This window comes from Bufo gargarizans, chromosome 1 (assembly GCF_014858855.1).
Source record: "Bufo gargarizans isolate SCDJY-AF-19 chromosome 1, ASM1485885v1, whole genome shotgun sequence".
Taxonomy (NCBI): Eukaryota; Metazoa; Chordata; class Amphibia; order Anura; family Bufonidae; genus Bufo; species Bufo gargarizans.
Genome location: NC_058080.1, coordinates 578,801,009 through 578,826,999, shown reverse-complemented (window position 1 = coordinate 578,826,999; position 25,991 = coordinate 578,801,009). Strand labels below are relative to the sequence as shown.

The 25,991-nt window shown below is 44.3% G+C and overlaps 2 protein-coding genes across 4 annotated transcripts in view; one reads left to right on the top strand and one right to left on the bottom strand.

The window, feature by feature from the left end:
* LOC122924558 (BRCA1 associated protein) overlaps positions 1-11,502 on the bottom strand; it is a 57,617-nt gene extending 46,115 nt beyond the window's left edge. The window contains exons 1-3 of the mRNA XM_044275782.1: positions 11,286-11,502; positions 6,993-7,154; positions 4,158-4,323 (exon numbers count right to left, since the gene is read on the bottom strand). Coding sequence (XP_044131717.1) covers positions 4,158-4,323; positions 6,993-7,154; positions 11,286-11,364 — 407 coding nt within the window. The 5' untranslated portion in view covers positions 11,365-11,502. The remainder of the gene's footprint in view (positions 1-4,157; positions 4,324-6,992; positions 7,155-11,285) is intronic.
* ACAD10 (acyl-CoA dehydrogenase family member 10) overlaps positions 1-25,991 on the top strand; it is a 141,296-nt gene that overhangs the window by 27,492 nt on the left and 87,813 nt on the right. Inside the window, exons 1-3 of one of the 3 annotated variants that reach the window (XM_044275781.1) lie at positions 11,732-11,774; positions 15,189-15,378; positions 19,282-19,430. In XM_044275781.1, coding sequence (XP_044131716.1) covers positions 15,195-15,378; positions 19,282-19,430 — 333 coding nt within the window. In that variant the 5' untranslated portion in view covers positions 11,732-11,774; positions 15,189-15,194. Of the gene's footprint in view, positions 1-11,731; positions 11,775-11,798; positions 11,938-15,188; positions 15,379-19,281; positions 19,431-25,991 lie in introns of those variants that run through there. The other 2 variants (XM_044275780.1, XM_044275779.1) reach the window with 2 other exon arrangements.

The window sequence follows — 25,991 nt, the reverse complement described above, 5'->3', positions numbered from 1 at the left end:
ATCAACCACCTTTTGGAAGGTGGACAAGGAAGCTAGGATCTGTTCTCTTAGACATTTCTCTTTAATTTGACATTCTAGTCTCTCTAACCAAACGGCCATGGATCTAGCTGTAACCATGGCAGCAATATTAGGTCTGAAAGTGGAGGCTGCCGCCTCCCAAATGTTTCTAAGGCAAGCATCAATCTTTTTATCCACTGGAATCTGCAGCCTTACTTGTGAAGCCACCCAACTCTACACCAGAATGCTTCCGACATCCTGCTCCTTTTAAATGATATTAATTCCTCCGGACGTCACCCGGAAGAACGTCACTTGGAACGCAAGTCCCAGAAGTGACGTCTGTTGTCGCAATGCCTCCTCCTCCAGACAACACGTGCTGTTTTCATTTTCAGGTGGAGTCTCTCCTCTGACCCTAGAGGCCATAGTTGTTGCTATCGCCTCACTCATGTGAGGCAGTCTTTGAGCTGCCCATAGATATTCTGGCTACTCCGGTTCCGTGGCTGCTACTGTGTGAACCCTTCCCAGGGTAAATTTTTGCGTTCATCCTTCAACTGCGGCTTACATGACCCACGGGCGGGGGACACTACATTTATGGCTTTCTCCACATCCCTTTCCTCCATGTGGGGTATCGGCCCTGGCATTCTGGCGGTATCTACACAGCATTCCTCCTTCTAGGCATGGTGCTTTCTCGCTAGTTGTAGTTGTAATCGTGTCTACATTTCCTTCTTCCACAGGGAGCACTTTGCTTATGTTCTGCCATGACACACTGCGGCTAAGGGGGTTTTCTCACTTCTGGTGGGCATTAGTACATTTTCTCTACCTGGTATAACCTACCCATTTCTATGGCGCTGGCTTAGTGTCTTGTTCCCTTTATTTGTACCACATTGCCTCTACAATCTACTACAGTGACAGCATCAGTGTTCCCTCCGTGTGAAGTTTGGATATGCACTTATTCAGTTTGCATATGTGAGTTGTCTGCATGGCTCCACTCATCGGGTCGAGCGGTCGTACTGCCCTTGTTGTCACCCCTAAGTGTTGGATTTCTACTAAGCTGCAGCGGCTGCTTCTACTTCTCCCCTTCCGCAGGGCGAGTACTTGCGCTCGGCCAGAGTTCAAAGCCACTGGGTTATCGTATGCCCTCTTTCTGCTGTGGGGTGCCTGCGCGGGTGGTGTTGGTTATGTTACCAGTTTTATTTTTCTGGCTGGGGCTTTGTGGTGTTCGGGGTTCACCCTCCCTTTCTGGAGCAGTATTTTTCCTATCTTTCCCATTAGGTCTGCCTAATTGGAAGTATCAGGCAGCCTTCCATGGAGTATCAGACAGCTTCTCTCCTCTCTTGATCTGGAATTTAAGATCCTCCTCTACATGCCTCTGCTTACCATATTGGCGTTTTCCTGGGAGAACATTTTTATGAAGAAACCCCCTTGGCCGCAGGTCTGAAGGGGATGTTTTTGATCCCGGAGGACACTCTTTCCCTGTCCGGTTACTCCCCAATTTTTTTTTGTCAGTTTTGGGTCAGTTTCACTGCCTTGTTCCCTTGGGGTTTCTTCACTCCCTCAAGATGTTTTTCTTGTGGGCCATTTTCATGCCTGACTTCCAGGTTCTCTAGCCCTGACTTGTTAGTTACGGTCCCGCTGGAGTGTTCTTCTCTTCTAGGTGTGTGGGGCCTTTGCCTTCAGACATCCCTACTTCTTCCCCCATAGGGGGCAAGTTGTGTCACATCTGCAGTTCTTTGGCCCTTGATATCCAGACGCCATTTTCAGTTCGTCCAATCAGTATTCCACAGTTTTTTTTCCTTGGGGTTTTGATCCATGGGCATCACTCCTTAGCTGTCTTCTGGATCCAGGCTACGTATTTCTCTCCTGTATATTCCGCAATCGCTCCGTTGCTTCTGGTGACTGACTTGTCTTCATTCTTGTCCATCTTGTTGATATTCTCTGTGCTCTTCAATTCTTCTGAAGTCTCCTAAGCCGTGACTTATATTCCCTGAGCTGTTCTTTCTTCTGCCCAGCCAGAGCCTCTGCAAATTCAGCCGCTCTCTGGCTGGCCTTCCGGGGAATGGGTCTTCATGTCCCTTTTTTCAGGGTTCCTGGTGTGTCTTTCCCCCTCATTTCTGTGCGGGGCCTTATGACCAGCCTTGGATTCGTTCTGTTCTTGTTCCCTTCCCATGGTACTGCTCTTTAACTTCCCATGGTCTTCGCAAAAATGCAGATCGGATGCAGTCCAAAAACACGGCCGTGTGTATGGGGCCTTATTCTTGGACTCAACCAACTAGATAAATCCTCTCTCCTACTACTGGTTGAGCAGAATGGTATTTTTGAATATGATTTATTGACATAGTGCCAACGTATTCTGCAGTACTTAATTGTGCGCCCCATAAAGTTATAAAGGACCTTCAGGGGACCTTTTGACATTACATTATTTTTTTTTAAATATATTTATTGCTGATTTCCGCTGTAACTAGGACTGACATATTAGCTCCACACTGCAAGGACACAGCCCCTGAATGCACTGGAGAGCTGACCTGGCTCTGCTAAGGTCCAGCAACTCAACAGCTACCCAGGGACTACAGCAGTAAGGACAAGTCCACATCACTGTTATTTTTCTTTTTTTTTTGATCCGCCAGAAGAAAAGAAAAATAAAGAAAAAAAAAGATCCTGTAAGAAAAATAAAAGGGTCCTGAGCATCAGTTATGCACATGTGGAATCCATTTGAGCCATGTCCATCAGAGATCCGTTATTTAGACTGAAAAAAAAATGTTCTGTATGCATGTGGACTCCCATATTGTTGAATGGATTAGGCAGTGGCTGGCAGCAGAGGGTTGTGGTCAATGGAGTATATTCAGACCAAGGTCTTGTTACCAGTGGGGTACCTCAGGGATCTGTTCTGGGACCCATATTGTTTAATATGTTTATCAGCGAAATTGAAGAAGGCCTCAATGGTAAGGTGTGTCTTTTTGCTGATGACACAAAGATTTGTAACAGGGTTGATGTTCCTGGAGGGATACACCAAATGGAAAAGGATTTAGGAAAACTAGAGGAATGGTAAAAAATCTGGCAACTAAAATTTATGTTGATAAGTGCAAGATAATGCACCTAGGACGCAAAAGCCCAAGAGCAGAATATAAAATCAGTGATACAGTCCTAACCTCAGTATCTGAGGAAAGGGATTTAGGGGTCATTATTTCAGAAGACCTTAAGGTAGGCAGACAATGTCATAGAGCAGCGGGAAATGCTAGCAGAATGTTTGGGTGTATAGGGAGAGGAATTACCAGTAGAAAGAGGGAGGTGCTCATGCCGCTCTACAGAGCACTAGTGAGACCTCATTTGGAGTATTGTGCTCAGTACTGGAGACCATATCTCCAGAAGGATATTGATACTTTGGAGAGAGTTCAGAGAAGAGCTACTAAACTAGTACATGGATTGCAGGATAAAACTTACCAGGAAAGATTAAAGGACCTTAACATGTATAGCTTGGAAGAAAGACGAGACAGATGATAGAAACTTTTAAATACATAAAAGGGAATCAACAAGGTAAAAGAGGAGAGAATATTTAAAAGAAGAAAAACTGCTACAAGAGGACATAGTTTTAAATTAGAGGGGCAAAGGTTTAAAAGTGATATCAGGAAGTATTACTTTACTGAGAGAGTAGTGGATGCATGGAATAGCCTTCCTGCAGAAGTGGTAGCTGCAAATACAGTGAAGGAGTTTAAGCATGCATGGGATAGGCATAAGGCCATCCTTCATATAAGATAGGGCCAGGGGCTATCCATAGTATTTAGTATATTGGGCAGATTAGATGGGCCAAATGGTTCTTATCTGCCGACACATTCTATGTTTCTATGTGAACTTGCCCTTTGAGGCATTTTCACTTCTTAATCTGTATAAATAGCGCTTTGACCACCTGTATATTTTGAGATATTCAGCAGTCCACATGTATGCACATTCTATCAGATGTCTAAAGTAAGTGTAAGAGCGTGAACAGCTTGTCTCAAAGGCAAAAAAATAATAATTTTACAAAACTTCCATGGAAATTTCCCCTGTAATGGTCCTATTTGGTGTTGTGCAGTTGCCAGCTCCCTCAGCTGCCTCCCCTGTTGTCACATTTAAACTGTGCCCACATCATAAAAGGTTTGCTTTCATGGAGCATTTGGTGTGCTTACTTTGTCTTGTATAAATGCATAATGCCATGAACTATTTCCACAGAAGGATTCCCACTGAAGAAAGTGATCTGTTCGGGTAGCTGTTTGGAAGGCGAGTCTGGAGCAGTTGGACTAGGAGTTGAAGAAGGGTCATCTGATTTTTCTGTACTAGAGACAGTCTGGGCATCTGAAATAAAAATAAAAAAACTGCATAAATACATTGTTCTTAGGTAGTTGTATTTATCTTTAAAGGGGCTGTCTGCTTTTTTCTTTCCTATTCAAGTGAATAGGACAGAGCAGTCCCATTGACGTGAATGGGGGCGGCGGAGTTGTAACTGCACCTCTCACTGCTGCAGTTGTGACAGCGAGCAGGAAACAGAAGAAAAAGCAGCGCTAGTACGAGCGCTGCCATCTCTTGAATAGCTAATCTGCAGGGGCGCCACCAGTTGGACCCCCGCCAATCTGATATTGATCACCTATCCTGAAAACGCTTTGAAACCTCTTTAATGGTCATATCTTCACATCTTTGCAACAACACTTTTTTATTGTCCCAAAAAATAAAGCAATTGTACAATGGGCGTAAAATTTAAAAAATGTCCTGACGTTTTGTTTCTACAGCTCTTTAGTGGACTAAGCTTCCCCCTGGTAACAGACACCAAACAAACTAAGTACAGGCTAAGGCTACATTCACACGACCATATGAAATTGCGGAATGGATGTGGACTCATTCATTTCTATGGGGCCGCAAAAGATGAGGACAGCCACATCCGTAGTTCCGTGCCACAGCTCCGCAAAAAAAAAAATTGAACATGTCCTATTCTTGTCCGCAGTTGCGGACAAGAATAGGCAGTTTCTATAATAGCAGCGACATCTGCGGTCCGCAAATTTCGGAACACACATGGGCCGGTATCCGTGCTTTGCGGATCCGCAAAACACCCCATTCGTCTGAATGTAGCCTTATTCTGCAGTCATATTCCCTTTTATCTATCTGTCCATAATGTACTTCTCTCTAACTTATTGCCAGAGCAAAGTAGAGGACAAATGGAAGAAAGTACGAGACTATAAAAGATTGTAGGTTAACATCCGTTTGCCTTTTTTTGCCAAGGAGTCTGCTAAAGAGCTGTAGGGAAATGTTTAATTAAAAGGGACACTGAGTTTGCATATGCTTTTTTTTATATTAACTCCAATGAGCAGTGTGTGCATAGATGTGAACAGAGCCTTAGAATGTGAATGTGCAAAATGGATGAATGAATGGTTGTTGCAGAGCAAACAGTGGTGAGACTAGGTGATCAAATAATTTACAGTCATCCCTATATTAAAAAGAATTTAAGGACAAGGCCACATAAGGCTGAGTTCACATAACCGTTATTTTTCTGTTCTTCCGATCTGCCAGAAGAACAGAAAAAGAAAGAAAAAAAAATAATGGACCCTGAGCACCAGTTATGCACATTTGGCATCCATTTGAGCCATTTCCGTTTGAGATCTGTTAGACGGAAAAAAGGTCCTGTATGCAGGATGCCAAATGTGCATAACTGATGGACAGGATCTGTTTATTTTTCGGATGGATAAGAAGAATAGAAAAATAACGATTATGTGAACTCGTCTAAACCAAATTAAAGGGGTTGTCCGGAATCGGGGACATTGTTGTATGTGTACAACAGTCAGGTAAATATTACAATCCTGCCTGTCCTACCTTTACCAGACATTTCTGATGCCCCTTTTGCAATTCAGCCAGAAGTGCCGTTTTTCAGTGACGTATCAGGTCCCTTTCTGCAGAGCGAAGCCTCTTCTTCCGCTTCACATGGCGCCCGGTGACATCACTGTCAGCCAAAGTAATTATTCAGAGCGCATGGATGGGCGCTAGCTAGGCGGCAACCGCGCTAAGCCACGCCCCTCTGGTCCGTTGACGTCACCGGGCAGGGTGCTTTATTATCAGTGAAGGAGATAGAGTTTAGGGGCGTAACTAAGGGGGAGGAATATGTGCGGCAGGAGGGGGGCAGATGCACGGAGAAGCAGACAGACACCAGGACCCAGAAAGCAGTGTGGCAGGAAGTTACCGTACACATAAACATAGATGTCAACCATCAGTGGGGGACTGTCGGAGCCATCCTGATGTCGAAAAATACATAAAAACATCTGTTGGGACCTTGAAACAGCTATTAATAGTGAGTAAACTTTTGTAAAAAAAAAAAAAAAAAAAAAAAAAGTTTCTGTTCGCCCTCCCCAAGCATGCAGACTTGGATCGGCCAGAGTAAGTGAATGGCAGACACCACTTATTCAGTGTTGGGTAATGGAGGAGTTCAAACAAACAATCTGTTGTCTCCAGTGCATTCTTGCAAGAGAACAACCTGCCTTTTTCCAGACTTAGGCTACATGCACACGAACGTTGTTTGTTTCCGTGTCCGTTCAGGGTTTTTTTGCGGATAGGATGCAGACACATTCATTTCAATGGGTCCGCAAAATATGCGGACAGCACACCGTGTGCTGTCCGCATCCGTATGTCCGTTCCGTAGCTCCGCAAAAAAAATATAACATGTCCTATTCTTGTCCGTTTTAGGCATTGTTACAATGGATCCGCAAAAAATGAGAAAACGGATTGCATACAGATGACATACGGTGGTGTGCATGTAGCCTTACAATAAATAAACTCATTGGACAACCAATAGAAGTGAATATCCGCCCAGGCTTAGGAGATATCAGGCCATTTCTTTTGACATTTTTCTTTGGATTTTTAAAAAGATCTTGACCAATATTATTGAAGCCATAAAACACATACACTTAGGAACTTTACATCCAAGACAGAACTATGATGACAACACCACATTATGCGAGCGCAGCCTGCGTGACTATGTTCACCTGGATTTGGACTTATGGTTTCAATTATGACGTCTGTCATTTCTCTTCTCCCAATGTGCTGATGCAGAATCGCCGTCTTTTCCACTTGCGTCTTGCCCTCCAAGGAGGCTGCTGCAGTGTGTAACGTCTTCTCTCTGATTTCTTCATCAGACATCTCGGTGGCTAGGCAGGAACATAAATATTCATGTGTTCAGGTTTACAGGAAGGACAGAAGACCATAAAGCAGAGAAATAGACATCCTATCCTGGAAATTAGCTAAACCGTCAAGACGCTCTGCAGCTCAAAGGAACTGGATTTTCTTTCTATAGTCATAAATCACACCTCCAGTGAAAAAGAGTAGTGTGTCCCCTGTCCGAAGTCGATTCGCATAAAACTTTGTTCTAATACTGTATTGAGCAGAAGCTGCGTACAGTATTAGAATGTATTGGCTCCGATGACCTGAAGTCAATGCTTTGTAAAGTCTCACGAGACTTCGCACAATAACTTCATAAATTTATTTGTACTGTAAAAAAACATTTCCCGACCACGCTTCGGTTCCAAGTAAAAGAACTCTGCAATACCAGACTGTCTCACAATGCAAATCACAAGAGCAACCGGCAGTAAGGAATGCTGGGAGATTTCAGCACTCTATAAAGCGTGGCTGTGTTCTGGACGGAGAGGGGACAAAGGTGTCCGATAGCGGTTTATGGCCTAGGACATGGATCAGCAACCTTCGGCACTGTGAAACTACAACTCCCAGCATGCAAACATGCTCGGCTGTTCTCTCAACTCCCACAGAAGTCTAGCCAGCTAAGGAAGCAATATGGATAACAACAATACATTAGTAAGTGCCTTGTATTAACTTTCTCTACGTGATAAAGGCCACTTACTGAAGTAATGTGTCCTATAGCTTGTAAAACAGTCTACTTCTACAGTACTAGCAGGCCTGCAAGGCAAAAGTCGTGGCTTCTAAATGCCCCATATGTTATCAGAGGAGGACAGGTTGTGCCATTATTACCTGGTAATAGATATAAAGCTTTCCAGCCATTTTATTCTCCTTATAACATTATCGTCTATAAACACAATGCATTATTAATGAAAAAGCACAATTTATGCCATCCTGATGCTCCTACAAATATGTTTCAGATGGGTTTTCCAGGAGCTAAATATATGTGGCTGGCCTCACTAGGGCACGGGGTGCTGGAAACCCCACCCATCAGATGTTGGCGGTTTAGTCTACGGATAGTCCATCAATATTACTGCTCCTGAAAGTGTCTTTGAAACAGGTGTGAATGATGGTGTGCAATATCTGGATGATTATACTCCCTGGTAAATCTGGTGAAAGACTAAAGCACATCTGTCAGTGTGCGCCTGGCCGCTGAAGGCATCTGTATTGGACCCATGTTCATATGTGTCCGCATTGTGAGAAAAATGAAGTTCTAATATATGCAAATGAGCCTCTAGAAGCAACGAGGTCCAAGCTGCTTGTGGGCACCGTATGGAGTTGGTGCTTAGAGTTGAGATACAGCTACCCTTACATAGTTAACATAGGCAAGGGGCAGAAGACCAAGGCCAAGGAGAGGCAATAGGAAGGCTTGTGCTGCTCTCATGTGCTCCTAGCCTCCTTTAGTGCCCAAACAGGTGGGAAAGGCCCACAGAGTGGCATCTGCCAGCTGCTGAGGTATGGGAGGTCCTGGCACTGCTGAGAATGGACTGTGGTGCCCACTGCTGTCAGGCGCACATTATGGGCAGAGAGGCACTGTTTTCTTTGTTTTTTGCAAAATCACGCAGTCCTAGTTTAAAGGGAATCGGTCACCAGGAAATTCACTGATAAAGCGGCCACAATGCCTTGTAGGACTGGCTCCGCTGAATATAAGGATACTTTCACTCAGTGACCCGTTGCTGCTGGCCCAAGTCACTCCGTGCACCCTGGCTCCTCTGCTAGCCGCTCCCTCTTTCTCTTGATTGACAGGGCCAGGTATCTTCATAGTCATCTTGCCTGGCCCTGTCAATCATTAAGGAGAGAGAGGAGCTGACATAGAAGGAGCAGTAGTACGCAGACTGACTTGGCCTGCCCTCGGTGCACTTACCTGCTCATTTTCACATGGGTTAGGGCTCATGAACACAATCTGCAGGCCCATGATAGAGCAATCCTATACTTGTCCAAATTGTGGACAATAATAGGACATCTTCTATTTTGTTGCGAAACAGACATGCGAACAAGGAACGCACACGGAGGCAATTTCATTTTATTTGTGGCCCCAGTGAAGTGAATGTTTCCGCATAGGGGCCGAAAAAGAAAAAAAAAAAAAAAAAAAAAAAAAAAAAAAAAAAAACACGGAACAGACAAAAGTCCCTTTTCTCCAATCACTAAGGGCTCATGCACACACCACATGTATTTTGCGGTCCACAAAAAAATAAATAAATAAATAAAAATTTAAAAAAACAGATGACATCTGTGTGACGTCCATGTTGCATCCATTTTTTGGTGGATCCATTGTAACAATGCCTGTGCTTGTCCACAATAAGGACAAGAATAGGACATATTTTTTTGCGGAACGGACATTTGGCGTTTTTCAGGCACAGATGGAAGGCGCAACGGTTAGTTACACCGCTATCTGTGACTGTACCCCGCTCACACCAGATCTAAATTTTGTGGGCGGACAACAGGACGGGTCTGCATGTTAGCTATATGGATGTGCTAGTCTAAATTTTCTTGTAGTATATATTGAGGGTAGCTGCCTCTTTTAGATTGAGCACTCCCTGCCCATCTGCCTGAGGCTTCTGAGCAGAGTATAAAGTAGGGATGTTCAACCTGCGGCACTCCAGCTGTTGTAAAATTACAACTCCCAGCATGCCATGCTGTAGGCTGATAGCTGTAAACTGTCCGGGCATGCTGGGAGATCTAGTTTTGCAACAGCTGGAGGGCCGCAGGTTGGGCATCCCTGAATATAGCTGGTTCCTACACCGCCCTGAACATTGTAGGCTTAGGTTAGACTCAGGAGAGGTAGTTCTGTTGGTCTTAGGCACCCATCTGCAGAAGCCACCTTGACACCTGGTAGATGGGCCCGACACACGTTTGATCAAAAATGTGCGCAAAGAGCTTCTATTTTTTCATGTATAGTAGGAATAGTACTACTTTAATTCAGAGTAATCCTTACTCCCTAGTAGTTTTATTGTTTGTATGTGTAATGTTGTGCTACCATATATTTTTCTTTTGTTTGCTGTCAAAAATTTTAAAAGGCACCTATTAGGTACTGATGAATTTTCCTGAGAATAGGCCATCAATGATAGAACATAAAATGTTCCTTAAAGGGGTTCTATAAGTTTTTCTTATCGATGATCTACCCTTTGGATATGTCATTAGTATCTGATCACTGGGGGTCCCCCACCGATCAGCTGTTTGGTGCTCGCAGTAGGGCCATGGCTTGCTCGCTGCTTCCCGAAGGCCAGTGACATCATGACTATTCTCACTGGCCTGGCCACAGCTCACCCAATTCACTTCAATGGGGCTGAGCTGGGCCCAGGCCACATATCATAGCCGTGACGTCACTGGCCTGCGGTAAGCTGAGAGAAGGCCATGGCCCTACTGCGAGCACCAAACAGCTGATCGGTGGGTGACCCCCACTGATCAGATACTGATGACATATTCAAAGGGTAGATCATCGGTAAGAAAAACGTATAGAACCCCTTTAAGGAACATTTTATGTTCTATCATTGCTTCATAAGCGCCATTCGCAGAATCCAAGCCCCCCTTCTGGCAGTCTGCTCTCTGTCCATGCAAGGGCTTATGCACAGGTCTGCAAAATCTCAGACCGCTCTGCATCCGCAAAGTTCCGAATTTAGGACGTGTTGGTGTTTTTTCACCATGGTTGATCCAATTTTGCGTCCACCAAAAAAGGCAACATTTTTTATTTCCAAACTTTGCAATAAGGGTAGAACACACCCACAATATAATGGAAAGTGGAGAAAAGTCATGCACGCGCCTGTGTATTCCCTATGGACATATAGAATTCATTAGGTCCACGAAGACCATGGACGCGAATCACTGATTTGTGAATAAGGGCTAAAACGGACGCAGACGGCCAGAGGACAGACACGTTTTTCCGGACAATTACAAAAATTTTGCAAGGTTATTCATAAGGAGGGGGGGTCATTGATGGACGCACTGCGCTACCAATCACTAGATCTACAGAAGAGGTCATTATTCTTGCAATTTGTAAGAATTCCTCCATATGGTCATACAGGGACATGGCAATACCTCATACATATAAATAGCCATGTCCCAGTGGTGCTCAGGGGGGCTCTACTCACCAGCACGGTATTGGAAGCCCACTGGTGCAGGAGAGTGGTCCGCAAGCTCCAGCCGAACGACAACCAGTGAAACACTCATAGGTTTGGACAGGCAGGCGACACACACTAACGGCAGGGGGCAGTACTGCAAGCTCGACAGACCGGGAAGAGGGTTAGAAGCACCGGCCGCACTACACCAGCTCGATGTAACTCCCCGACGTTGTCAATAAAACTGCACTTCCGGGACTCTAGTCCCGTGCTTCTGTCTCTGGCATCTCATTGGTCGATGGCAACTACTGGCTAAATCTTATCCGTGGCCATGTTTGATGTGGGCGACAAAAAAAAAATGACGCTTGCTGGGTCACGTGATCAAATGACAGGCTGTAACAATGTATAGGCTTTAGCGTTATGACGTATGCTTTATTATTTACAGTGTGTTTGAGTATGCTGTGGGTGTCCGTCCTGTGTAACATCATCATTAGCAGGGTATAAGTCAGTCCTGTGTAGAATGTGAGTACTTACTTGGGTGTGTGACATGTTTGGAGACCACGGGGCTACAGAAATATGGCTGCCGCTGTTTTTATGTTCTTGTGTGTTGAGCGGTGGCTCTTCCAGCCAATCACAGCAGCCGCTGCCGCCTCGTTCTCTGTAGTTGCTGGGTGTCCGCTGTAGGGTAAGTTGGAGTTTGACTTGGTGATTAGCAGCAGGAGGAAAGTATAGAATATATCCCCGCCATTACTCCTTCTGACGTGTCTGATAAGCACAACATGCAGCATTGGGGTCCTGAGTGCGGGTCCAACCGACAACAACAGATGCATTTAGTTTATTATAGGTTTCTGTGGGGTTCCTCCCTCCCACTGACAGGTGTACTGGTTTCCTATAAAACTTGGGAAATTACATTGGAAGTTCGATTTTCCACTGGTGGTGACAAACAGGGGCGTAAACAAAAATCATTGGGCCCCATAGCAAGATTCAGAATTGGGCCCCCTACTCCGCCCATTACCCACCCCTGGCTCCTCCCCTGCCACACCCATTTGCTAATAAGTAAAGAAACACAATCTATAAATAACCTTTTGGAACTGTTACTGATAAATCATTTTTATTTATTTATTAGAGGGAACCGCATTCCTTCCCCTTCACTCAAAGGTGCCGCGATCAGCATTGATCGTGGCACCTGGGGGGTTAAATGATGGTGGTGGTGCGCTGTCCAGAGACTTTACAATTTTACATCATATGTGACTGATATCAGCCACTCCTCTTATAACGCTCCAGCACTGATATAACCTCCAGACATTACATCCTATGTGACTGATATCAGCCGCTCCTCTTATAACGCTCCAGCGCTGATATAACCTCCAGAGATATTACATCCTATGTGACTGATATCAGCCGCTCCTCTTATAACGCTCCAGCACTGATCTAACCTCCAGAGATATTACATCCTATGTGACTGATATCAGCCACTCCTCTTATAACGCTCCAGCACTGATATAACCTCCAGAGATATTACATCATATGTAACTGTACTGTAGTGTGACAACTGGAGACAAAATGTACTGCAGTGTGACATCTGGAGACAATCTGTACTGCAGTGTGACAACTGGAGACAAAATGTACTGCAGTGTGACAACTGGAGACAAACTGTACTGCAGTGTGACAACCGGAGACAAACTGTACTGCAGTGTGACAACTGGAGACAAACTGTACTGCAGTGTGACAACTGGAGACAAAATGTACTGCAGTGTGACAACTGGAGACAAACTGTACTGCAGTGTGACAACCGGAGACAAAATGTACTGCAGTGTGACAACCGGAGACAAAATGTACTGCAGTGTGACAACTGGTGATAAACTGTACTGCAGTGTGACAACCAGAGACAAAATGTACTGCAGTGTGACAACTGGTGATAAACTGTACTGCAGTGTGACAACCAGAGACAAAATGTACTGCAGTGTGACAACCGGAGACAAAATGTACTGCAGTGTGACAACCGGAGACAAAATGTACTGCAGTGTGACAACCGGAGACAAAATGTACTGCAGTGTGACAACCGGAGACAAAATGTACTGCAGTGTGACAACTGGAGACAAACTGTACTGCAGTGTGACAACCGGAGACAAAATGTACTGCAGTGTGACAACCGGAGACAAACTGTACTGCAGTGTGACAACTGGAGACAAACTGTACTGCAGTGTGACAACTGGTGATAAACTGTACTGCAGTGTGACAACCGGAGACAAAATGTACTGCAGTGTGACAACTGGTGATAAACTGTACTGCAGTGTGACAACCAGAGACAAAATGTACTGCAGTGTGACAACCGGAGACAAAATGTACTGCAGTGTGACAACTGGAGACAAACTGTACTGCAGTGTGACAACTGCCCAGAGCATATCTATTCTTCCCTTGTACAATGACCTCTGCACAGGTCACACAGCATGCTTAGAAATCTCTCCCATAGAAGTCAATGAGGTCCCTTTCTGTCCATTGTACCCGTACATCACAGCAGGCACTCGTCCACAATGAAAGTGAATGGCGATACTTACGCCGAACCCCGTCATTTAACTCCCTCAGATGCCGCAATCAACACGGTAGTGAAATCGTCGGGCTCCGATCGGTTACCATGGCAGCCAGGACGCTGCTGAAGCCTACCATGGCTGCCATGGTAAGCTCCATGCTGCTCTGTACACAAGGCACAGCTTAGTAGGGAGCGTGTCAAAATCCCATTCAACTATTAAAATTTTTTTTTTTTAAGTTTCTGTGTGGTGAATACCGTAATGGAAAAAAAAAATTGTCCCGCAAAAAAACAAAGTTTTTTCTTTTTTTTTTTTTTTTAAAGTAGTAAAACAAAAAAATAAATAAAAGTTTAGTGTGGCCATATTTGTATTGAACCGCAGAATAAGGACGTCATGTAATTTTTAGTACGCAATGAACACCGTGATGTCCTTTGCAGAATTGATTTTGTATTGTTAGAAAATTCAAAACCAAAAATGGGCCCGTTACTTAAAGGGGTTGCCTGTAAAACGGCTAGGACAGCGCTAAAGCCCACCCATTGGTGCCGATGACATCACTGGGAACACTGCTAGGCAGAAGCCTCCGCCTAGCAGTTCAAAAATGTAAACAAAAAAGCCCTTGCCCTGCGCCATACAGCTTTCAAGCTCTGATCCTCCACTCAGAGGGGCTGTCTGGGGGAAGAAGGGGATATGTCCAGATTCAGATCCCCTTTAAGGATTTAAACTAACTTCCTGCGGTCTATGTCGGGGTTTAAAGTTTTTTTTTCCAGAGCTGGAGAAAGATGTTGCTTTCAAAAACAGCACCACACCTGTCCACAGGTTGTGTGTGGTATTACAGCTCAGCTCTATCCACCTCAGCAATACCAGGCACGCCCCATGGACAGATGCGGTCCTGTTTTCGGAACAACCCCTTTATGTTAACAAATTTCATAGCTCAGCATTACAAGTAAAATATTCGACTAGGGCTAAACGACGACACATTTTATAATGCTATTTTATAGTCTATGGTGTTGTACCATGACACGACAGGCGCAAAAAAACCGTCCAAGATGGATTTTTGTGCGACTGTCGTGTCGCAGTGCGACACCATAGACTAGCATTATAAAATATTTTGCGTGACACATGTTGCAGTGTAGTTGTACTATATATGTTGCACGACTTATTGTTGTGCGACACATGTCACCGTGTAGCCCTAGCCTTATGCTCTGTGATGATTTATTGGAAAGTGAGGGGCCCTGCATTCTCCCTATAGACCTGAGTCCCAGAACATCCAGTGTGAGAAAGACATCAAACAACTCTCTCCACCTTAGCTTCCCTGGGCCCATGGGAGTGTGAAATGGGAGGGATGGCAGAGGAGAAGGATATAATGGGTTAACAGTTGTAATATAAGGTATGTTTCCTTATTTTCTAGGTAACCATGCTTATTACTAGAGGTTTACAACCTTCATATTTCCACCCTTCTAAAATTTCTTCGGTTTGGAAACTACCCTTATTTCGGCGGAGTTCAGTAAGATGGGGCCACGCTGCAACGTGTGGATACAAGGCAGTTGTCTTTGACATGGGAGGTGTTCTTCTTCCATCACCCTACAGACTGGCTGAAGGTGGGAGCAAATGGTCTGAAGACGGAATAAATGCTATTATGTATCACACTATTGTGGGGGAATTTACTAAGGGTACTTTCACACTAGCGTTATTCTTTTCCAGGTATTGAAATCTTTTTTCGGCCAAAATTCCGGAACACTACCGCACTTTGCGGATCCATTGAAATGTATTAATGCCGGATCCAGTACCAAGTGTTCCGGAAATTGCTGCATCGCGGGATCCAGTTTTCCGGTCTGCGCATGCGCAGTTCTTTCTAGCTTTGAAAAAAATACAGGACCTGTTATTCAAGATGATACCAAGAAGATGGATCCAGTATTTCAATGAATAAGATCCGGGAAAAAAAAAGATATCCGTTTGCACACAAATTTCCGGGGCCGGCAGGCAGTTCTTGGCAATGGAACTGCCTGCCAGATTCTAACAACGCTAGTGTGAAAGTACCCTAAGACTAGAGTCTCATACACCGTTCTTAAACTGAAGTGTGCTGAAGCAAAATGAGACAAATTTAGGGCTGTTTCACAAGAGCGGATGCCGTGCATGACAGCCAAGACCCGCTCCGGACAGCAGAAGCACGGAGCAGTAACATGACTGATAATGCTCCGTGCCTCTCTGTGATCTCTTTACTACAAAATCACAGAGAGATAAAGTTGTCACTGTGATTTCGTAGTAAAGAGGTCACAGAGAGGCACGGAGCATTATCAGTCATGTTACTGCTCCGTGCTTCTGCTGTCCAGTGCGGGGTTTGGCTGTCACGCACGGCATCCGTTCGTGTGAAACAGCCCTTAGGTGCACACCTCTTAAAGGTGTTGTCCAACTTTTTTTAAGTGATGCCCTATCCTGACACCCTACACTCCCGCGGTCAGTTGTTCTGTGTAGCTCCATTGCTGGAAGTCATCGGCAGAACTACAGGGCACCGGCAACATTGTAGTAGTCTGCACTCCTCATAGAAGTCATTGGAAGCAGCGCTGCAGTGACGAGCACTGTCCACTACAGTGTTGATGGTGCTTTGTAGTTCTGGCAGTGGAGCTACACAGAACAACTGATCGGTAGGGTGTCGGAGACCTGCCGATCAGCTAGCGATTGCCTAGCCTGACAACCCCTTTAAAGGGGTTATTCCTTGAATAATGTAAATAAAAAAATGGTCACTTAACTGGAGTAATAACCAGTCAAACAAGTGGTATTAAATTACGGCATCCATAGTTATTTAGGAGTATAATTGAAAAGTGGGATTGCCTTAAAAAAAAAACTTTTAATAGTCAATGGTTAAAATGATAGGCCCAATAGTTTGTTTAAAGACTACACGCATACGTAGTCATTCGCCACCAGTGAAAAAAGGTGGAGAATGGCAGGTGTGAAATGTAAACACCTGCTAGGAGGGTGAGTTTACGAAACACAGGGAGACAGATGCTGGGTCTCTTCCCCTAATGTATCCCTAGATTCTAGCTCAAAGTGATACCCTCCCTGTGTGTCCCTTCGTGTCCCTTGCAGGCAATGACAGTGACTGCCCAGCTTCGTCAGAAATGCAAAGGTATCACTCATCCAAGGACACACAGATCATAAGTATTAGACATACACATAGTCCCGACGCGTTTCACTGGCAGTCAGCCAGGTCATCAGGGGACCAATATACAAAACAAGACAAAGTATACGCCTGTGCACACTTAGAGAAGTTTCCAATCCACAGCGCTTCCAAGTTTATTGGAGCCAGCCCGGGGAGCAACAGTATTGTGAGAAAAAGACTGATACTTAGCTTCTCAATGTGCAGTGATTCAGGGTCCACTCCTCCTGCGTATGGCAGTGTGCTGGCGTTCCTTTAAACCAGCGCGGGCCTTTAATAGATCCGCCCCCAAATCACATGATCCGATCACGCGGGCAGTGACGTCAACGGTTACGAGTGCCTCTCTATGATTCTATAGGAGTGATGCACCGTGCTTGGCTATCGACGGCACTTTAACTTGTTGATCGGGAGTGACTGAGCTAGCCCATCTCCTTTACCCCTTTATCTTCAACCTTATCTTCTCCTAGCAGGTGTTTACATTTAACACCTTTTTTAAGGCAATCCCACTTTTCAATTATACTCTTGAATAATGTAAAAAATTACAATCAGACATCATATAGTACATGACAACCTCTTTCTAACAAAGCTAGAACCAGCCCTGTACCGCACACAGATCCACAGATCTCCCCATTCATTGCTCTGCTAGATTTATATCAAGCTGTGGCTCAAGGGGAGTGTCTTTTGTGCTGCAGCTCAGGGGGCGTGTCTCTGCTCTCCCTATCACAGCTCAGGAGGCTGTTGAAGGATGAAACTGAGCATGTGCGGCCTTCTCAGTGAGCAGGACAAACAGCAGGTGGCGCTATACAGACACATTATATTGAATAACTCACTGGCTATACAACATTTTTAATTACATGCAATTAAGGGCTCTTTCACACCTGCGTTCTTTTCTTCTGGCATAGAGTTCCGTTGTCGGGGCTGTATGCCGGAAGAATCCTGATCAGTTTTATCCTAATGCATTCTGAATAGAGAGAAATCCGTTCAGGATGTCTTCAGTTCCGGACCGGAAAGTTTTTTGGCCGGAGAAAATACCGCAGTATGCTGCGCTTTTTGCTCCGGCCAAAAATCCTGAACACTTGCCGCAAGGCCGGATCCGGAATTAATGCCCATTGAAAGGCATTGATCCGGATCCGGCCTTAAGCTAAACGTCGTTTCGGCGCATTGCCGGATCCGACGTTTAGCTTTTTCTGAATGGTTACCATGGCTGCCGGGACGCTAAAGTCCTGGCAGCCATGGTAAAGTGTAGTGGGGAGCGGGGGAGCAGTATACTTACCGTCCGTGCGGCTCCCGGGGCGCTCCAGAGTGACGTTAGGGCGCCCTACGCGCATGGATGACGTGATCACATGGCACGTCATCCATGCGCATGGGGCGCTCTGATGTCATTCTGGAGCGCCCCGGGAGCCGCACGGACTGTAAGTATACCGCTCCCCACTACTACTATGGCAACCGGGACTTTAATAGCGTCCTGGCTGCCATAGTAACACTGAAAGCATTTTGAAGACGGATCAGTCTTCAAATTCTTTCAGTTCACTTGCGTTTTTCTGGATCCGGCGTGTAATTCCGGCAAGTGGAGTACACGCCGGATCCGGACCACGCAAGTGTGAAAGAGGCCTAAAAAAGGATTCAGATCCAGCAGCTGGTTTGAAAATTGTAGAATATTTTTCGTGGGACAACCCTTTTAATACATTTGGTTTATCTTCTGCCTGTCCTTTATACCAGAAATTGACATATTTTTTCACTATAATTTGCACCAATCTGTGGAGCAGGTAATAGTGAATGTGTCGGTTCTTTTGAGGCTCTTCCCCCTCCATCCAAACCCCACCCACTTCCTCAACAGGTTTTGAAAAAATGTATGAAGTCCCAAATTGTAGTGCAAATATGGCATTGAACATAATTTGCTACTTTTGTATGACATAAAATAGCTTAAGAGCCTTTGATAATTTCTCCCCTATGTGTTTTAAACCCACAAAGTAATTTCTGATTTTTACATGTTTCAGATGGTTACAATGTTTGGTTATATAACGGTTTCATAGTTTGGTTATATAGTTTTAAAGGGGTTGTCCCATTACAAAAACGTATCCTTTATCCACAGCAAAGAGATGTGTCTGATTGTGGGGATCAAACCACTGGGGCCCCTTCCAATTACTAGAATGAGGGCCCATGGGCCCATTTGAATGGAGTGACAGTTATACATGCATGCTGGGGCTCCATTTACGTCAGTGGGACTGCTGGAGATAGGCTATCCCCGTTGATCAGACGTTTATACCCTAGCCTGTGGATACAGGATAAGTTGTAAAGGGACAACCCCTTTAATACCTGAGACAATTATATATTTTTTTTTGTTCAGACTGGGAGATCCGTAACAATGTGCCGAATGGTACTATAAAAGAAGCCATCGTATTAGGTGGAGACGGAGGACCATGGATGAAGTACATGAGAGGAGAGTTGTCTGCACAAGGCTTTGTGCAAGAATTTGGAAACCAATGCTCAAACATTGTGAGTTTTATGTTTAGTCTAATACATTTCACAAAGGGGCAAACACCCTGAAACAACTGTCTATGAATAGATATTTGGCTTGGCCATATTCTCTTATCAAATCCTAAGGCTTGTTGGAAAGTTGGATTTTGACTCATAGGGAGCCACTTCCAAGAGGTGGTAAGATGGTTCTCTTCCTTGGGGAGATGCCTCTTTGCATATTCTTTTCCCATGGCGCATTGCCAAAAAGTCTCCATACCACGGAGTGCTTCTAGTAAGTCTCCATACTAGACTGGTCTCTTTAAGGAGCACCCTGTCTAAGCCTAAAAGTCATGAAAAGTAGAATCTGGCCAGTATCAAACACTACCATACCTGCTGAGATAATACAGTATGATGGGCCAGTCTATGTTCTAGAGATCCAGGTAAGTAAATGACCACTCTTTTGCTGCTGCTTCATCATATTATTTCTGTTGTATAAAATGTATTTTTTTTTTTTTTTTTTTTTTAAGATAACTAGGACAGATAAATCAAGTCCTTACATATAGCAGTCAGGAATTGCTGCTGGAAGCTGTAAATCACTTTCTATGGTGAGGACAGGAGCTTCTTCAGGGTCCTTTATAGCAATAGCACATGGTGTGCCAGAAAAATAAAAGGAACCACCCTCACCTGACATCCATAGGCTAGAGAACATTACAGGACATGTAGTAGCGCAACGTACTGTAAAGAGGAGCTACTGGACAACCAATACCGGTGTTTTACCAGAGACATGGCCATGTTGATTGGTTGGATCTGAGTCTAGTTTCAACCTAGATGGCCCAGGAATGACTATAGTGACTTGCAAATATTGTATTCTGAGGCCACCAAATCTCGAGGGACCACTGTAGTTAATAAATGACCCCCTTAGTTTTAGTAAGACCAGCATTTTAGATGCCGGTCCTAATAACCCCTCCATCTGGCGGTGAATCTGCCAAAGTTATGAAGATACGCAGGCCTCTACATAACTTCGGCACATCCAGCACCAGTCTAAATGTAAGCCACCTTCCTAGCTGGCTTATATTCAGACCATTTTCTACACCTAAAACAGACGTAGAAAATAATGAATAAGACAGGCCTCTCGGGCCGTCCCCTTCCCCGGCCACTTTTTTAGACCTGGTGTGAGCGGGAAAAGTTGCAAAATAACTTTTGCGTCACAATCTGCGCCAGAAATACACCATATATAGGCTCCCCAAGCCTAGACAATGGACTGTTTTCTGTACGCTTGTCAGATGTAAGTCTGTCCCCGTATGGATGGATAACGTTGTTAAAATCACCAGTAGTGAGACTGGGTCATCTGGTACTCCATGAATAGAGACACTGGCTGTCACCACCAGACATCTGAGAAGCTCTGTCAGACGTTCTTCAGAACCTCCTGCTTGAGGTTCCTTTTGTTTTGCTTTCGTTTTCTCATCTCGTTAGCCTCTCTCAGCTGTCATGTAGTTGCACTGATTGCATCCCTTTAAATCCCTTGCCATACTGCATCACTTTGCGGTTTATACAACTTCCTGGAGTGTGTGCATGATGGATGCTACTACTGAGTCTTCTACAGATAAGTTTTGTTCATTCATTTGTGTTTTCCTGTTTGCTGGATCCCAGGTGACCCTGACTCCCTCCGTATGAAGGGTAGGGAGCCGGTGGTCGTGTCTCCTCACTATTATAGGGTGTTCAGGTGTCATACAGTCGACGAATGAGGATATGCGATCATCTACCATTGAGATTTTTGCATAGGCTGAGCAGTTAGGGAGAGAGCCAGGTCTGTTGCAGGGCTTTCCCTTTGGTTCCTTAGTTTTGGATCCAGTCAGTCGGATCTTCATTTTGTGTCTTCTAGTTTTCTGTACACCTTCCGTGACACTGGCCCAGATTTACTAATATATCTGTGCCTATAATCTGTCTTAAAAGTGGCACAGTTTAGCTTAGTTAGGGTTTCTGCACTTTTTCCTGATTTGCTTGAAGAGGGGTGTGGCTTGTTGGAAAGGGATGGGCATCACAGTGCAGGGGGTGTGACCTAAGTTGACCTGTTGTGTGCCAACATTTGTGGCATAAAGGTCTGTCTAATATGAATCCAACCAATAGTTGGTATACAGCTAGACAGAAATCTCTATCCCTGCACCAAATCATTCCCTCTGATAAATTGTGTGTAGGTCTAGACAACCTGTTTTACACCATTTATAGGATTAGTTAGTAAAGCTGGGACATTTGGCGTCATTTACTAAAACTTATGCCAGTGTTTTGCGACTTTTTAAACACCTGTACGCCAAAACACAGTATCACTGGCAAATGTTCACAGATATATTATCAAATGTAGCAAATTATTTATCAGGATCGCTCCTACATTCCAGCTGAAGAACATAATATTAGCCATTTTTTAGCCTAAATGGCAGCTAAGCAGTGCTTATGTCACCACCACTCTCTCTAAGCACCACTAGATGGCAGCCAAACCCAGAAAACAATACTTCTTTACAGGACAAAGTCAACCATTTGAAAAAGTACAAAACTGCATGGATGTAAAAATCAAACAGACCAAGGCCCCATCCCTCCATGAAACCAAACTTAGGCCTCATGTACACGACCGTTGTTGTGGTCTGCATCCGAGCCGCAGTTTTTGCTGTTCAGGTGCGGACCCATTCAGGTGCGGACTGTGTGCTGTCCGCATCCGTTGCTCCGTTCCGTGGCCCCGCAAAAACAATATATCATGTCCTATTCTTGTCCGTTTTGCGGACAAGAATAGACATTTCTACAATGGGCCGCCTGTTCCTTTCCACAAATGACGGAAGGCACACGGGCGGCTTCCGTTTTTTGTGGATCTGCGGTTTGCAGAGGACTTACAAGCAGAATAAAAAAAAAATAATCCTGGAAACCTGCCTACATTTGAGATGAAGTGCAGTTATTGCCTTTCTCTAATACTTTATACTGAGCTCTAGCCTAAGACATCTTTGGAGTTGTAAAAAAAAAAATATGGGTACCCCCATAGCAACTATTTTGCGAATACATTTGCTTAGGAGATTGGGTTCTTTTTTGGACCTCTGCTGAATAATTTGAGAATAGGCTATTCTTTTGGCCACTAAAGGGGCTATCCCATCAATTTAGAACTATATTTTTTTTTTCTTCTTTTACTCACTGGGGGTCATTTACTAATTGCATAATAAGGTTCCATGACCCCTTTTTGCAAATTTTTTTTACATGCCAATCCAACTATATTTATTTGCACGGGAATTTTTATGCCGTGTTCCCCACCTAGGAGTGGCAGGGAACGGGGCTGAGAATGTTTATGCCTGGAAATGGGTGTAAATGTTGGCAAAAGACTACTCCACGTGGGGAACGGAGTGGGTTTTCTCTCCAGGCAAGCCATGAATTAGCTAACTCTTATAGCAGCACAAGGGGGAATATAAGACTGGAGTAAAAAAAAAAAAACTATCTCTGTAAATGACCCCCCACTGTGGATGGATAGCAGCTGACATGGGACAATCAAGCATCTACATCTCCCAGCATGTATTGCAGTTAGCTCTTGTTAACCCCTTTCTCCCCTGCATAGCAAATAGTCGCTCACAAAGGGCTTCAGAGATGCATATGGTATGTAATGCCTCCACTGTTTCCTTCTCCACTGGCTAGAGAGATATAGTTATATATGTCTATGAATTTAGAAGTAAGGATGAATGAAGGGTGTTTGGACCCCTTCTCTTTGAGATCACTACATAAGTAATGAGAGAAGGGGCAGAGAGCAGTGAAGCTACTGAGCTTGTGGAACAGAAAGATAAACAGCAGGAGGCAGTACCATAGAGGAAAATAGTATAATATTTTTTGCTTATAGATAGAATACTTTATCTAAAATGCCCTATTCATTGTATAATAATACTTTTTGTGTGATAACCCCTTTAATGCCAATATCAGGCTTACTTCTAGCAGCATGGAGGATTGCATCTCTGTCCTAAGGGTATGACCACATGGCACTGTCGTGTAGCAGTTGCGACATGGCTGTGCTGGCATGCTGTAATTAAACTTATTATGACCGCACTGTTTGGTCGGTGTGTATTATTAATGGCCATGTGGCACCCACAGTACCGCAATGATACAGACTGACCTGTGACATGGCTGTGTCTGTATTCGTACCTTTAGGGTGCCTTCACATGCTGTGGATTTTGATGAAAAAATGTTCTCGTCTGAAAATCCGTTCCATTCACTTGAATTTGGCTTGCAGAAATCTATGTGCTTGCCACCCCATTCCAATGAATGGAAGTCGAAAAATGGCACCGTTGTGAATAAGCGACCTGGAAACTGCAGAGCACCATGATGTGTGAGGTGACTGTCGGCTACAAAAGTATGCTAGGGCATACTGACACGCTACAGTGGATCAGCTCACCACCAAAATGAACCAGGCGGCTGCCAGATGTGTGTCTAAAACTAGAGTTAAGTGAACCCTACTGTGTACGGAGCTCTGAAGTAGACTGGTGGTCAATGCACCTCTACTTAGTTGCCTCAGCAGAAAAGGCTTCCATTTTCACGGCAATATTGTAATTGTACCTCCGCTGATTGGTTGCCTTCTCCGATGACTCACGTTTTCTGCTTCATCGAATGGATGGACACTGGCATGTCAGGTGAGAAACATCAGAGAACAAACACCTTGCAACCATTGCTGGAAAAACAAAACCTGGTGGTGGCAGCATTATGGTCTGGGGAATGCATTCTCTAGGTCCACTCATCTATATAGAAGACACTCACAACCAATTGAGATATGAATTCATCCTTGTAGATCATATACACCCAAACATACTGATTGTCTTCCTTGGGGCAGCAAGACAATGCAACGTGTCACATGGCTAGAAATGTCCAACATTGGTTGGAAGAGCATGACCAAGACTTCTGAGCAATTCCCAGACCCAACTGAGCATCTGTGAGACCACCTCAGTCATTGTGTTTGCTCTATTTATGGTCCCCCACGCACCCTCCACCAGCTGTGGGATGCACTGCAGTCAGCATGGCTCCAGATACCTGTGACAACCTACCTGGACCATATTGAGTCACTCCCAGCCCATCTAGCAGTTGTCAGTGCTGTACACGGCGGTTACTGTAGATATTAGATGGTGGTCATAATAATGTGACTCTACTTTGCAAGTACAGTTCTGCAGAGCACTTTTGATGCTGTTTGTAGAGAGTTTGGGGCCCAGAGAGTGATAATAACAGGATTACTGGACAGGAGCACTTCAAGCATTCGCTTACCTGCCCAGCCAATCCATGAGGATATTTGTGTGGAAAAGTGTAATAGAAACATAGAAACATAGAATGTGTCGGCAGATAAGAACCATTTGGCCCATCTAGTCTGCCCAATATATCTGAATCCTATGAATAGCCCCGGCCCTATCTTATATGAAGGATGGCCTTATGCCTATCCCATGCATGCTTAAACTCCTTCACTGTATTTGCAGCTACCACTTCTGCAGGAAGGCTATTCCATGCATCCACTACCCTCTCAGTAAAGTAATACTTCCTTATATTACTTTTAAACCTTTGCCCCTCTAATTTAAAACTGTGTCCTCTTGTGGTAGTTTTTCTTCTTTTAAATATGCTCTCCTCCTTTACCGAGTTGATTCCCTTTATGTATTTAAAAGTTTCTATCATATCCCCTCGGTCTCTTCTTTCTTCCAAGCTATACATATTAAGGTCTTTTAACCTTTCCTGGTAAGTTTTATCCTGCAATCCATGTACTAGTTTAGTAGCTCTTCTCTGAACTCTCTCTAGAGTATCTATATCCTTCTGGAGATATGGCCTCCAGTACTGCGCACAATACTCCAAGTGAGGTCTCACTAGTGATCTGTACAGCGGCATAAGCACTTCACTCTTTCTACTGCTTATACCTCTCCCTATACATCCAAGCATTCTGCTTGCATTTCGTGCTGCTTTATTACATTGTCTTCCCACCTTTAAGTCTTCTGAAATAATTACTCCTAAATCCCTTTCCTCAGATACTGAGGTCAGGACTGTGTCGAATATTCTATATTCTGCCCTTGGGTTTTTACGCCCCAGGTGCATTATCTTGCACTTATCCACATTAAATTTCAGTTGCCAGAGTTCTGACCATTCTTCTAGTTTTCCTAAGTCCTTTTCCATTTGGCGTTTCCCTCCAGGAACATCAACCCTGTTACATATCTTTGTGTCATCAGCAAAAAGACAAACCTTACCATCGAGGCCTTTTGCAATGTCACTTATGAAGATATTAAACAAAATTGGTCCCAGTACAGATCCCTGTGGAATCCCACTGGTAACATGACCTTGTTTTGAATGTTCTCCATTGACTACAACCCTCTGTTGTCTGTCACTCAGCCACTGCCTAATCCACTCAACAATATGGGAGCCCATGCTCAATGACTGCAGTTTATTGATAAGTCTTCTATGTGGGACAGTGTCAAAAGCCTTACTAAAATCTAGATATGCGATGTCTACTGCACCTCCACCGTCTATTATTTTAGTCACCCAGTCAAAAAAATCTATAAGATTTGTTTGACATGATCTCCCTGAAGTAAACCCATGCTGTTTTTCATCTTGCAATCCATG